At 40.2% G+C, this 15179-nt stretch overlaps 1 protein-coding gene across 1 annotated transcript; it reads left to right on the forward strand.

Annotated features, from left to right (window-relative positions):
* Positions 1 to 5032: 5032 nt before the first annotated feature.
* Positions 5033 to 15125, forward strand: clu (clusterin). The gene is made up of 10 exons (XM_058057869.1): positions 5033 to 5146; positions 12045 to 12203; positions 12274 to 12422; positions 12489 to 12659; positions 12833 to 13003; positions 13416 to 13623; positions 13757 to 13897; positions 14051 to 14277; positions 14369 to 14556; positions 14746 to 15125. Exons 2-10 carry the CDS (start codon positions 12089 to 12091, stop codon positions 14756 to 14758), a joined length of 1383 nt encoding a protein of 460 aa, XP_057913852.1. The 5' UTR covers positions 5033 to 5146; positions 12045 to 12088; the 3' UTR covers positions 14759 to 15125.
* The last annotated feature ends 54 nt before the right edge of the window (positions 15126 to 15179 follow it).

Consider the following 15179-nt stretch of genomic DNA (forward strand, 5'->3'; position numbering starts at 1 on the left):
AGCTGGGACAAACGTATATGTGCTAACACAACATAGGAGGTGTCCTGGCTGGTCCACCCAAATTACACCATCATTCTTCTTGCAAGCTAACTATTAACCTATATAATGTACTATTTTCAGCACTTTGGCTAGTATTGCAAGTATTATCTATTATTGCTTTAAAGCTGGTACAAACGTATACGTGCTAACGCAACATTGGAGGTGTCCTGGCTGGTCCACCCAAATTACACCATCATTCTTCTTACAAGCTAACCACTAGCCTATATAATGTATTATTTTCAGCACTTTGACTAGTATTACAAGTATTACCTATTGTTGCTTTAAAGCTGGGACAAACGTATATGTGCTAACGCAACACAGGAGGTGTCCTGGCTGGTCCACCCAAATTATCATTATCATTCTTCTTACAAGCTAACCACTAGCCTATATAATGTACTATTTTCAGCACTTTGACTAGTATTACCTATTGTTGCTTTAAAGCTGGGACAAACGTATATGTGCTAACGCAACACAGGAGGTGTCCTGGCTGGTCCACCCGAATTACACCATCATTCTTCTTACAAGCTAACCACTAGCCTATATAATGTACTATTTTCAGCACTTTGACTAGTATTACCTATTGTTGCTTTAAAGCTGGGACAAACGTATATGTGCTAACGCAACATAGGAGGTGTCCTGGCTGGTCCACCCAAATTACACCATCATTCTTCTTACAAGCTAACTATTAGCCTATATAATGTACTATTTTCAGCACTTTGACTAGTATTACAAGTATTACCTATTGTTGCTTTAAAGTTGGGACAAATGTATATGTGCTAACGCAACATAGGAGGTGTCCTGGCTGGTCCACCCAAATTACACCATCATTCTTCTTACAAGCTAACTATTAGCCTATATAATGTACTATTTTCAGCACTTTGACTAGTATTACCTATTGTTGTTTTAAAGGTGGAACAAACGTATATTAAAAATAATGAAATCTTGATCAGCTTAGCTGAAAAAAAACTCTTCATGAGTATCTAAGGTAAGCACAGATGTTAAAGTGCTAACACAACATAGGAGGTGTCCTGGCTGGTCCACCCAATCTATACCACAACAAAGAAGGTAACGGTAAAAACAAAAGCGCTATTCTCCCTGTTACAAGCCAGCGTTCATTCAAAATGATTTTTAATGTGTTATTTTGAGACAGTTTTCACCTGTTGTTTCTTTAAATTTATCATTATTTCAAAGAGATAAACAAATAATCCAAACAAACCCTTTGATGGGGCAGATAAGGTCAGAGGTCACAGAGGTATTGCATCTGCATATGTTAAAGCGCTAACTCAGCATGGGAGGTGTCCTGGCTGGTTCATCCACATGACACTACACCACTCCACAGAAGGTAATGCACTGCAGTGACAGAAACACTATCTTTCTTATTGTAAGCTAATGTACCATCAACAGGATTTTTAAACTGTTTTTTATTATTATTTTTGTCTCAATTATTACCCTATTGTTGCTTTAAGGGTGTAACAAACATTTAATTCAAATTAAGGTTATCTTGGTAAATGAAAAAAAAAACAGTAAACAAGTATTGACCGTTAGATTCTTTGGTGGTGTCCTGGCTGGTCCAACCAAATTATACCACACAATGGAAGGTAATGGCAAAAACAGAAACACTAGTCTACCTATTGCAAGCCAGTGTTCCACCTTAAATTATTTTTTAGCTGTTTTTTTATTTTAAAAAAAAGTAAACAAGTATTGACCATTAGATTCTTTGGTGGTGTCCTGGCTGGTCCAACCAAATTATACCACACAATGGAAGGTAATGGCAAAAACAGAAACACTAGTCTACCTATTGCAAGCCAGCGTTCCTCCTTAAATTATTTTCAAGCTGTTATTTTGGGACAGTTTCTACCTATTGTTACTTTATTATTATATTCCAATGTCTAATGTTACCACTTTTGTAAAAAACATTGGCATTTTCTGCCTTTAGCCTAAAGGTTAAAAACAAGCACAGTAAAGGCATTTATGGTCAAATAATCTAAACAAAAATATTACCAGGAGAGCTAAGGTCAAGGGTCAAGCACTGACCCGACATGTGGGTCGTGGGGGTCCTGGCTGGTCCACAGGTTTTTCATTGTAATGTCCTTTTTTGGGGGGGTGATGTCAGCTTCCTGAGAGTCTTGGAGGCCATGTCCCTCATTATGCAAAGCGAAGCACACAGCCAATGACAAACATCTCCCCGCCACCCTTTGATCATGAAGAATGACATGGCGCGCCTTCCAAATCCGCTCACATTCCGACGCATGCACGCATGTCAGCGGGCACAAAGCTGCAGCTAAATTGATACCAGGATCACGTCAATGTTCTTGGAGTGCATCTGGAGCCAATCAGTGGCGGTTCAGTCAATGTCCCCCGAGGGAACCATTAAGCTTGGTGATAATTGCTCTGTGTGCCAGAGGTGACTCATTAGGAAGTGGTCTTTGCGTCGGTGTTCGGATTCATCAGTTCAGCCAATCAGCAACAAGCATGGACACGGTTTCAGTTCAATGGCTGACCAATTGGACACACGTACTTCCATCCCTTCAGTGTTCTTTACATGGACTTACTTATTCATAACCCCTAAGGCTTACCTAAACCTTAAAACCTGTGTAAATAGCCAGAAGTTGCGTGTGTTGTTTTTTTTTTGCACAAGCTCTGTCAAACATCTGGACTCTTTCGCACACAGAGTGGAGAAAAACAGCATTTTGCAGCGGGGTCACGCAACAGATTTCCAGCTTAGTCACACTGGATCTGTTGCTGCTAAGCCATCAACACCGACAAACGCCAATGCCAGATGTGCTCAAACTCCAACTCTCACACATGTATGTCATTGTAACACTGCCAAGGGATATTAAAGTTGCCTTTTGTCTTATGTCAGTGTTGGCATACCTTAAAAGGATTGTGGGAAGCAACCATCCACATAAATCTGCCATATTTTACAGTACGTTACTATAGCAATGTAATGGGAAGAAATTATTCATATTTGTTACAATGTTTGTGCATGTGAATATGCATAGATGCAATCCAAAATGACATTTTGGTGATTATTTTGCTGCACGAGAGGGACAAATGCAATATTAAAATTCCTCTAAAAGAGATTCTTCATCTTAACGAGTTGTTTATTGGTAAATATAGTGTAAACATGTGTTGGACGGTCTTTTTCGCTCTCTGGTGGTCATCCATTCTTATAGAATATTATGTTGATTCATTTTTACGATTTAATACATACTTCACGGATATTGTTTCAATGCAAGTGTATTGTTTTTTCTTTCAATTCTGGTGTTTGCGTTCCACCTTATTAATACATTTGAGAGTTAAGACTTGCTGCCATCTAGTGTTCAATTTGGGAACAACACCACCGTTCCCTCGGAAGGAGGTGAAAAGTTCAGGTTGTGCAAACAAGCTTCAAATGTGTTTATGTGACACTGTGAATTTATATTGAAAAGTGACTTTATTTGATCCTTTTTTTGTGGGACTCTCACAATTATTTACATTTTAGCTCAGTTTAGAGCAAATAAGTATGTTGTTTGGACAAAATTGATGAGTTAAAATAAATGAGTTAATAGGAATAAAGTCTAATTTGTGTCAATAACTTTAATATGATTATTGTCTGTAGATTTGTTTGATATACTTTGACACATTGCATAGCTCAGTGATTTTCAACCAGTGTGCCGTGAGGTATTATCCAATATCATTTTTTAAAAAATGTACATTTATTAATGTAATTATTATGTCATTGTGGTCCGTGGTCTAACGACTGGGGGAGCAATGTAATATTGGTCCGTGTGGCAACACGTAGCTGATTGCCTCGTTCCTCCAATAGACTTAGTGATGCACGTGCGAGGTCGCGGTGACATTTTGTAACATTTTTGGTTAGTGGTGTGCCACAAGATTTTCCAGTGTAAACAAACTTGCAGTGGCTAAAAAGCTAGCAATTTTGATATAGGCAGTGTATTCATCATTTGCTACGTTTTAAAGTGTCTTTAGTGTATCGTTAATCTATTAGCGGTCCTACAAACATGGGAACACTGACCTGACCCTTTCAGCTCTTTTGGGCTTTTCTTCTTTCACCGAAAAAGATGTGTTGTTTTTCACTTTGTGGAGTGATTAAATGTTGAGTCATGATCAACGTCATCATCATCACCATCAGCAGCAGCATGAATCCAATGTTTGTCCACAGTTCTGTCCGTCTGCCGCTGCCAGTATATTACGACATTTCTGGAAAAGTCATCACTCAAGTCAAGCGGCGGAAAAACATTTACAGGAACAACAGGAAATTACATTCTGGTTTTCAAAATTAAATTACTGGAACGCAGTGATGCTGTACTGTATATACAGTGATTTACCGTTAGCAGGGATTACATTTTGACTAATAAAGGGTCTAATTGGTGTCAAATATCCACAATTTATTTTGTTAACTAAACTTTTAACATAAAGATGAAGACACTATGATTGAAACATTAAGACACTTGACATTTTCATGTTTTTCTCACTTTTAAAGACATTTTAAATGCCAATCATGAGCGTCATTATTGACAAGAAATATACATTTATGAGGTAGAATAATAATTGTTGTAATATAAGTCACTTTATTATGTCAGATGTTTTCCTCACTTTAAATTAAATTTTAAACGTTATTACTATTATTGTTATTTTTGACAAGGCCCTCGAATCAACCCAAATAGAATTTAATAAGGTGGAGTGTTTTTGTAATATTAGTAACAAACTACCAAAATTACTTATTTATTAATATTTGCTCATTTGCACCTTTGAAATGTGAACTGTACCAACTTAAAAGGTCAGTTACAATAAAATTCCGCATTTATTATTACTAGGCATTGATTCTTCAATATTTTAATATTTAAATATATATGGGATATAACTTTCATTTTATGTTTTTATTTATCTAACATTCAATTAAGACAGAAGACCGCGATATATCGCTTTTATTCTGAAGGGCGCCTTTGGAACGCGCTTCCTGGGGTTTAACAGCGGCAGCTCATTGCCGGGCTGATGAGTCACGTGTCTTGCATGTCCCAGATATCTGCGGCTGTATAAATACGAGTCGCAGAAAGATGCGAAACAGCTTCAGACCGTCTGGAGTCTCCGGACACACATTACGGTGAGTCACCGGTGCTTTTATTTTGGGAACTTTGCGATCCCGCCATAAACACCTAGTATCTTTGCAAACTACATACCAAGCGCAGCATGATGATGATGATGGTGATTGGATAGGTGCACAACTTGCTGCAGTGTTTCGTATTTTAGGAAATATCCATTGATATTGATATTTTATGAGCACATTTAAAGCTTTTGAAGTAGTTTTATGGGGAATTGAGGCGAATTGTTTGTTTTGCTTACTCATGGGCGTGACCACAACCTCTCGATCAAACCAAGTGGCTTCAAATAGATGAAGCCGTATTAGCATAAATGCGACTTTCATGCTACGCGTGCTGCAAAAATAATACATAATATGATTTTATCTGCACCACAACAATGACCTCGTTTAACGTCATCATCATGATAAGATACATTTTGAGGCAATCCTCTGGGGGGCATAAAGCCTTGGAGGCATGAAATGAGGCCACTTGTGCCAGCGTCCCATTTGGAAGCGGACTTGAAATAAAAGGGACTTTATTGTTTGTCCCGTTTTAATATGAGAATGAAAACGTCAAGTCATTTTGAAAGGGAAATGAAGCAGGAGGAGCAGTGTGCTCTGATGTTGCTGAGACATTGTTTACAAAGAAAACTGGTTGGAGAACATATCAAAACAGTCCCAAATGAGGCCAAATACTTCATTTTTGCAATTAAAACTTTTTTCGGTGAAGCAAAAAAATGAGTGCCACTATTTTCCATTTTTTATACTAATATAATAAAGTGATACTACTAATATAATTTCCTCTCTTGTTGTGAATATGACTAAATAAAAATTACCGACCAACTTTGTGTTTTTGGGCGAAATGCTAACAATGTTAATAGTTAGCATGCTAGCAACCTTTCAATAGACAGTTGCTAAAGTGCTAAAGATTAAAAAAAAGGCTAAAGCTAGCACCTAGCAAGGTAGGTATTATGTACTGTATATACAGTCCTAGTCCTCACTGCTACCTATTTTAATTGTGCAGAAATGCTAACCGTGCTAATTGCTAGCATGATAACAGCATTGTTCAGTGGAATTAATTCATTCTTATCAGACCCAAACCGAAATGGATGGTAACTGACTCAAATTTCTCAAAACATCATGTAACTTAAATTCATTTGTTCAAGAAAGCCAAAATATTAACACATTTTACAGTTTTAAAATTACAGCTTTACAGACAGGTAAGAATTCGAAATGCATATAAAAAGATGAATGAAAGGAATAAGATGAACTTTGAAGGTTACTTTTACCTTAATTGAAGATGTGAGTCTTGACATGACTGGAAACAGGAAGATGGTGATGGTGGTTGATCTCGCTGCAACATTGTGTCTTTGGGGACAATAGTCTTCAATGAAGGTAAAAGCAACAGTTTATCCCTTATAATAATTTATATGTATTTTGAAGTGTTTTATCACGTAAAACTATAATTTTAAACTTGATGACATCATAGACAAGCGACATAACATAGCTGACTTCCGGTTCCTATAGTGTCCATTTTGTTAGTTCACTAATAGGATGCTAACAAAGAAGGATGCATTAACTCCTTCTTTCCCAGCCATTTTACAAAAGACAGTACCGTCCATTTTAGACGATGTTGACGGATCTTTCATGGCACACAGAATATTGTGTTCTATGGCTATACAGTATAAACATGGAGATTAGACTCCCGACTTTCATCACCACAAAAAGTCTGTTTCTACCGTTTAACATTCTTTAGTAATGAGCAGTAGAACATAGGTAAGTTTCAGGAAAATATCAGTTCCTGACTAAAAAAGGCAGAAAAACAGCTTTTTGTGAAAAGATACATTCACGAGGGTCGTGGGGGTGCTGGAGCCCATCCCATCTGTCTTCGGGCGAGAGGCGGGGTACACCCTGGACTAGTGGCCAGTCAATCACAGGGCACATATGTATAGACAAACAACCATTCACACTCACATTCATAGCTATGGACAGTTTGGAGTGGCCAATTAACCTAGCATGTTTTTGGAATGTGGGAGGAAACCCACACAATGTACGGGGAGAACATGCAAACTCCACACAGTGATGCCCGAAGGTGGAATCGAACTCGGGTTTCCTAGCTGCAGCCCAAATAAGATATTTACAAATACAACACCATGAACTATTTACAATTTTCACATTTGGATACAGACGTTAACATTTCCCTACGCTGCAAACCTTCCGCACGCTACACTCCTCCACGCTCTCTCACTTCCTCCTTCCTGGCGGTTAACATAATCCTTGCTCTCATCAAATGCATTTCTGCCACCTTGTGGCCGTTCTTATAGCCTAAAAGCACTCTGAAGTGTTTAATGCATTAATTGGAGAGATGCACATTGTTAGTATCGTATAAAAACGTAGAAATACATGTTTGGTGGTGAAAGAGTTAACATGACAAGACGCTATTTACACTTGAGAAACTACTGCAAAGGCTAAAAAGGGTGTGTTTATTTCCAGGGTGGATTTGAAATGATATCATGTGCAGATGTGAAGGTGTTTCGTTTTTTGTTTAGCCTTATGAAGTGTAACATCTGGATGGGTGTTTGAACGGTTGTGTAACCAGGATCCCTGCATGCGCCTCTGAAGTGTGAATCATTCCCCTTGAACTTTTTTTTTTTTGTGTGTGGAACTTTCTCTCTTTGTCAACCTTCTCTGTTTAACTCTCCCACACTGCCTTGGTCAGGCCCTACCCCCATTATCTCTACTGGGGGTGTGAATCTCAGCACTGAGGACGGTTCGATACACATCTCCATGTACTGCCAGCGATACCATACTTTAACAATACATGGAATTTTTTGGTGATGCGATGCGATACGATTCACCCTCTTCACGATACAATGCGATAATCATTTAGTGTGATTTCTTGCGATATGATGCAAATAAGCAAGGGGAAAACCTGGAATTCAGTATGGTCCTACAAAAAGGATTTGGCTTTATTCCTTCTAGGCACTTGGCAGTAAATTCAACTAAAATGCTGTTTGTCTTTTTTACTATGCACCACTTCTTGATCATTGTTTTTGCCATCTTAAAACAGCAACAACTTTTCAAAAACAACTTTCTGCACAATTTCACATCGGCTATGCAATTACAATAGCAGTGGTTCAGTGGTGGAGTAAAACTATTAACAATAATTACTGCTGTAAAAAATACAGTACAGCAACAACAAAGTTAAAGTGACACTTTCAACAGTGGAATCATTCATTCATTTTCTACCGCTTATCCTCACAAGGGTCGTGGGGGTGCTGGAGCCTATCCCAGCTGTCTTCGGGCGAGAGGCGGGGTACACCCAGAACTGGTGGCCAGCCAATCACAGGGCACATATAGACAAACAACCATTCACACTCACATTCATACCTATGGACAATTTGGAGTCGCCAATTAACCTAGCATGTTTTTGGAATGTGGGAGGAAACCGGAGTACCCGGAGAAAACCCACACAGAGATGGCCGAGGGTGGGATTGAACCCTGTTCTCCTAGCTGTGAGGTCTGCGCGCTAACCACTTGACCGCCGTGCCGCTCCACAGTGGAATCAATGTTTGTTTATATTCCAGTCTGCAAAACATGCTGCTAATATGAATGCACTAGCAGCAAGGCTAATACAGTAGCGAGGAGCAGAAAGTATAAAACAACTTATACCCTTTTAAAAAATTGTTTCACAATTCAGGAAGAAGCCAACTGCTCTGCTGTTCTAATGTCACCTGCTGCAGGGGAGTGGAGGGGGGGACACTTGTTGCAAGGACGGACAAATAGCTCCTGGACAAATTGGAAAGCAGCTGAAGATCCATTGACCTGATTTGCTTGTTTTTTGTGTGTCCGACTAGGAACTAGACTGGGAGGCGACGGTAGACTTGTCCGTGTTGTGGTGTCCCCTTTTTAAGGGGGTCTGCATGTTTGTAGTGCTGCCATTGTACGGCTTCTTAACGCGGCATTCTTTGCAAATGACGGACGTTTTGTCGAGCTTTCCGCCATTTTTTGTTTCCAAACATACCATTTAAACGTTGCGGGGGGGTTATTACATAGAAACTTCCTCGCTGCTGCTTGCTAGGAACGTCCATGCTGTTTTACTAGTAGTTGTATGTGCCTCACAGCTTCCGTCCGTAGTAAATACAAAACGCTAAATAATGATGGTGCATTCATGGCACCTGGGGAACAGCATATGGGGTGAAGTTGAACATTAATAAAACGGCGCTTGCATCGGATTTTAACGATACCAACAAACGCATTGCAATGAATCTAGATTTCACCCGTCAATTGCATCCATACCCAGTGAATGAGCCGATGCACTCGCATCGCATGCATGCGCATCGATGTATCCATTAATATCAATTATTTTCCACACCCTTAATCTCTACCTATCACACAATCTGGACTGTGTGTGTGTGTGTTTTTTTTACATCATTGAAAATATCTCAGCTGAAGCAACCATTCATCTCCTGACCCACAGGCATGCAGTAATGAAGCAGGCTGATTTAACTATGAATAGAATACTAACGCCATTGTTCTGCATGTGCGCCATCACATAGACGGAATGCGGGATGCTTCCTTTGCTGCTTGCAGACTTGTAATCAAAAAGACATGCACGCTCATTGATACATGAGGATATCATGCAAAAATAGCTGGCTGGGCTCGTTTCCATGGCAACCAGAAACTCACACTGGCTATGCCGGGATCGTCATTCTAAGTGCAGTCGCAGCTTTTCTACCTGTCACTCACATTGAAAGTTATTTTGTTGGTTTCTTTTTTAGTTCAGTTGTCATTTCAATTTTAAGGAATTTAGGGGGGGGTGCTTTAAAAAGAACATATTTAGGTGAAATCTATGTTGCATACAGAACCGAGCATGTAGTTTTGGGACTGCGCCAAACTGTGATTATACAACATAATCCAGCCAATGCCGTTATCCTCACTAGGGTGAAAAACATGCATGTTTTTGGAATGTGGGAGGAACCCGGAGTACCCGGAGAAAACCCATGCACACACAGGGAGAACATGCCACACAGAGATGCACAAGCAGATTCAAACCCCATCACCTGACTGTGTGGCCTACATCCTAACCACTCATACACCGTGCGGCCTCTACAACATAATGTGGCAGATAAATTATTGTACTAAAAAACTGTTACTTTCTGTTAGTGCAAACGATTCCAACAGGTTGCAAAATACAGAGAACAGGAAAAACTGGTGTGTTGTTAATGAGAGGGACGGATCATGTAAATCAGGTAAATACTAATGAGGAAATAATTATTTATGTGCAGTGTACATTTAAGCCAAGATGTTCAAAGTGCAGCCTGGGGGCCATTTACGGCTCGCAGCTGTTTTTTTATTGGCCCACAGCACATTGTAAACATTTTATTTAACAAGAAAAAAACAGCAAAAATGTAAAAGTGAGCACTAATTTTACAATAAAAAAAGTCAAACTATTAAAAGAAAAAAGTTGTAATTATATGAGAATAACATTGTAATCTGAGCAAAAATGGCATTTAAGTTGCATGAAGTTGAAATATTACAAAAAAGGAGAAAACAAACATTGTAATCTGACCAAAAATAACATTTAAGTCGCATGAAGTTGAAATATTAAAGAAAAATGTTTAAAAAAAATTGTAATATTATGAAAAACCAATATGTATATGTTTTTTGGTTTGCTTTTTAAGTCATATAATATGTGAAACATACAAAACAAAATTTTGGGAAAATTAGGATGAGGCTTGTTGCTCTCAATTTCGCATCATCAACATAAATGATCACAATAGGGCCTCTCTTATTCATTTAGTTTTTATTACGCATCACTGCGTGGCCAAATAGTACCAAGTCGGGTCAAAGATCTCAGTCTCACAGCTTGACCAGTCCGTGTTTTTGTGTCCTTGCTCCAAGGTCACTTAAGTGTGTATTAGAAATAGGGCACTATATGGGCAGCAGGCCAATGAGACCTCAGCAAAATGTGTAAACAGAGAAAGAGCTTGCTGTTCTCGCTATCTAAGCAGAAGGTCTGATCTAACACTGATCTAAGGTCAGTGTGGGGATGATGACCTTGCGCTGTGGCTACATTCATGCACTGTACACTATTAGAAGTATGCGTGATATTCACTTTGGCGGCCAGATATGCTAAAACCGCGTGCAGCCATCTAACTTTGTTTTTAGTTATTTTTTTTATTTGAAAATATTTCTACTTTATGCTATTGCTTCTCTATAATACTGTAATTTATTATGAATAAATGTATTTTTATTACATAGTATTTAAATTTTAACTTGTGTCCTATATTCATTCCTTCATTCATCCATTTTCTACGCTTATCCTCACGAGGGTCGCGGAGGTGCTGGAGCCTATCCCAGCTGTCTTCGGGCGAGAAGCGGGTTATACCCTTGACTGGTGGACAGCCAATCACAGGGCACATATAAACAAACAACCATTCACACTCACATTCATACCTATGGATAATTTGGAGCCTGCAATTAACCTAGCATGTTTTTGGAATGGGGGAGGAAACCGGAGTACCCGGAGAAAACCCACGCACACACAGAGAGAACATGCAAACGCAACACAGGGTGGAATTGAACTCGGGTCTCCTAGCTGTGAGGCCTGCGCGCTAACCACTCGACCGCCGTGCAGCTGTCCTATATTCATTTATAAATGATGGTTTCAATTAAATACATTGTTTTTATTTATTTATTTATGTTATTGTTTTATTTACTTTATGTAGTTTTTTTCTTAACTTGCTTCACTTCTGATTATTAAGTGATTCTTGTTGCATTTATGTATGGGAAAAGTCATATCAGTAATGGTTTGATGTTTTTTGCACATGGAGTACAGCGCCCTCTAGTGTGCACTAAGTGCCATTCCAAGAGCATTACACCCCAGGAGTCCGCCTGATGATGTGTTTTATTTGTGCAGGTTTTTCTCATCATTACCTGCTGGCCTTTGGAGCGTCAGAGAGGATGTTGATGATGATGATGATGAAAATGAAGAAGGGGTCCAAGTCGCTGGCTGTGGTGGCTCTTTTCCTCGCCTCAGCCAGCTGCATTGTCCCACCCACAAAGGAAGATCTCCAAGGTAAGTCTGCGTCTGCGTCACTCCACCTTTGGCAACATGTTAAAGGTCAGTGTTGTTTTCTTCTTTGCAGAGATCTCCCGTCAAGGAGAGAAGTACCTGGATGTCCAGATTGAGAACGCCATCAATGGCGTCAAGGAGATGAAGACTTTGATGCAGAAATCATCAGAGGACCACAAGAAAGTTCTGGATGAGCTGGAGAAAACTAAACAGCAGAAAGAGGTACACTAGCATCTCCTGTTTCAGCCCTTGAAATCCAACAAAAAACTACCTTGGGTGTTGATGTAGGAGGCCATGCTGGCTGCTCAAGAGATGGAGGTCAAGCTGGAGCAGCAGGACGAGGTTTGCAATGAGACCATGAAGGCTCTGTGGGAGGAATGTAAGCCTTGTCTGAAGAAAACATGCGTCAAGTACTACTCCCGCACGTGCAGCAGTGGATCTGGAAAGGTGGGCCGCCAGGTAAGCTTCTACTTTCATTCTCCATTTTTTGTGTTCTTTACCATTCTCTAATTGGGGGGAAAAGCCAAAGAAAAAGCAAGTCATACTTGCAGAGTGTCAAAAATAACTTCACAAAATAATCACTCACCGAGCTTGCTTTTGAATGCACCGTGATAGAGTCCCTTTCTGTGTAGTTGGAGGACCTGCTGAACCGAACTTCTCCCTTCTCCATCTGGGTCAACGGGGAGAGGATTGACACCCTGGAGCAGGAAGGCCAACGTCAGCAGAAAGAGTTCAAGAACTTGGAAGACAAATACTCTGAGATGGCTGATGGCGTGGATGGCATATTTTCAGACAGTATGAAGGTAGAAAATACCAAAAGACTACACTGCAAAAAGGGGCGGGATGAGGATGCTGAGGTTCTGATTGGGAGTGACCGGGATGGATAGGATCAGGAAGGAGTACATCAGAGGGACATTACATGTTAGAGGCCTTGGAGATAAAGTCCTTTAGGCCGGACTGAGATGGTTGGGACATGTCCAGAGGAGAGATAGTGAATATATTGGTAGAAGGATGCTGCGTTAGGAGGTAGGAGGCGTAGAGGAAGACCAAAGAGGAGGTTTATGGATGTAGTGAAGGAAGACATGAGAGAGACAGATTCAGAAGACAGGGTTGGAAATGATCTAACATTTCTAGAAATATGACTTAGCAAATCATTAGCAGCGTATGTTTCTCTCCAATGTAAAGCTTGTCCGCATTCTTTGGGTGTTTTCTCAGGTGGCTGATCATGTGCACTACAACCCTCCTGCATTTTTTCTGCCCAATTTCTTCTCGCCCCGCTGGCGTAGAAGCATTCACTCGCTCTTCCACGAGTCTTTCCCCAGCTTCCAGAGTCTGTTTTCCCCCATGATGAACATCGACAGGAACAACTTTGGCTCCTTCGGTTCCATGATGGACTTTGACACAGATGCCCCCGCTAACGAGGGTATGCTCTCTTACATTGAAATGCATGAATGCTGAAAAATAAAGGTGCCTCAATCAAAGATGGGATTAAGGAGCAAATGTCTACAGAATTGGAATGAAATTTGGGGATTTTTGGTAATGCATGTCTGTCATAGATGGCAGCGTGAACGAGGACGTGGTCATCACCAAACCTTTCGGAGACGGGAGGATGACCTGCAGGGAGATTCGTCGTAACTCAGCTGGCTGCCTCAAGTTCCGTGACGAGTGCGAGAAATGCAAAGAGATTGAACATATTGGTAAGTTGATTCTCTTGATATGGCAGTGATGATTATAAAAAAATAGTTATTTTATGATGCCAAAGTGTCATGATGACTACAGAACCATACAAGGAACTTAAAAATTAAAACCCTTCTGGTCCTGATGTCGTCCACTTGTTGTCGCCTTCATAGATTGTTCTGGGAAGAAACCCCTACAAGGCCCCCTGAAGGAGGAACTAGAGAGGGCCCTGGCCATAGCGGAGCGTTTCACCCAACACTACAACGCCCTCCTAAAGCGATTTGAGGAGCAAATGCTCAACACGTCCTCCATCATGGATCTATTCAACACACAGTTTGGATGGGTGTCATCTCTGGTCAACAACACCAACACCAAGAAGGACATTTTCCAAGTTGAGACGGTACATACTGTACAGTCTTCTTTTTTTTTTTACACTTTCTCGTCTCTAAACACTGAATAACTAAGTGAGATGATGCCAATTGTTATTGTAGGTGATCAACAGGGACCCCATAGAGAAGTCTGGTGAAGATATTGAGCAGCCTGACACTAGCGTGTCTGTCAAACTCTTCAACGCACCACCCATGAAGTTCAACGTGCCGGGCGACATCCCATGGAATGACCCCAAGTTCTCTGAGGTGGTGGCCCAGAAGGCTTTGGACCGCTACAAGGAAACCAGTGTGTGAGTATCCTATTTTGGTGAATATGATCAAAGACAGGCATCAGTGATCGGTACGACAGGGCTTTTAAAATGATTTCAATGTTTTTCTTTACTTTTCCCAAGCTGCTGCACCTCTTCAGCTCAATGTCTTGAACTCAATGGGGCTAAAAAAGTTCATTCTAATCTTTTTTGTGTGTGTGTTTTCCCCAGCATTGCCAAATAAAGGTGGATTTGTGCACATGATTCTGCTTCAAACACACCATGCAGCAACTCACCATCAGCTGTATATCCTCTCGCGTCCTGCTTCTCCCAAGTTTAACCTCAAAACTGTATTTAGATCTCCTTGTCCTGCTGGAAGAGAACATACTTAAGATGATTGTATTCATGTCTGCAGCTCCGCCATCTTTAAAATGGAATGAGTCTACACTACAACTACTCTTACTGCTTGACGTGTAAGGATCGATGCTAGCTTGTTTTAATAAGTCTCTCTAACACCGACAGATTTCAGTAACGTTTTAGAGGAAAGCAACTAGCAAGTTACATTTTAGCAATAAAGCAATGCATAGAATAATAAAACACTTACAACCATACTGTATGTTGTTTCCTGTTAATCCTACATCCTGACAGTCAAATTCATTCATTTA

This window comes from Doryrhamphus excisus, chromosome 19 (genome assembly GCF_030265055.1).
Source record: "Doryrhamphus excisus isolate RoL2022-K1 chromosome 19, RoL_Dexc_1.0, whole genome shotgun sequence".
In the NCBI taxonomy this organism is placed as follows: Eukaryota; Metazoa; Chordata; class Actinopteri; order Syngnathiformes; family Syngnathidae; genus Doryrhamphus; species Doryrhamphus excisus.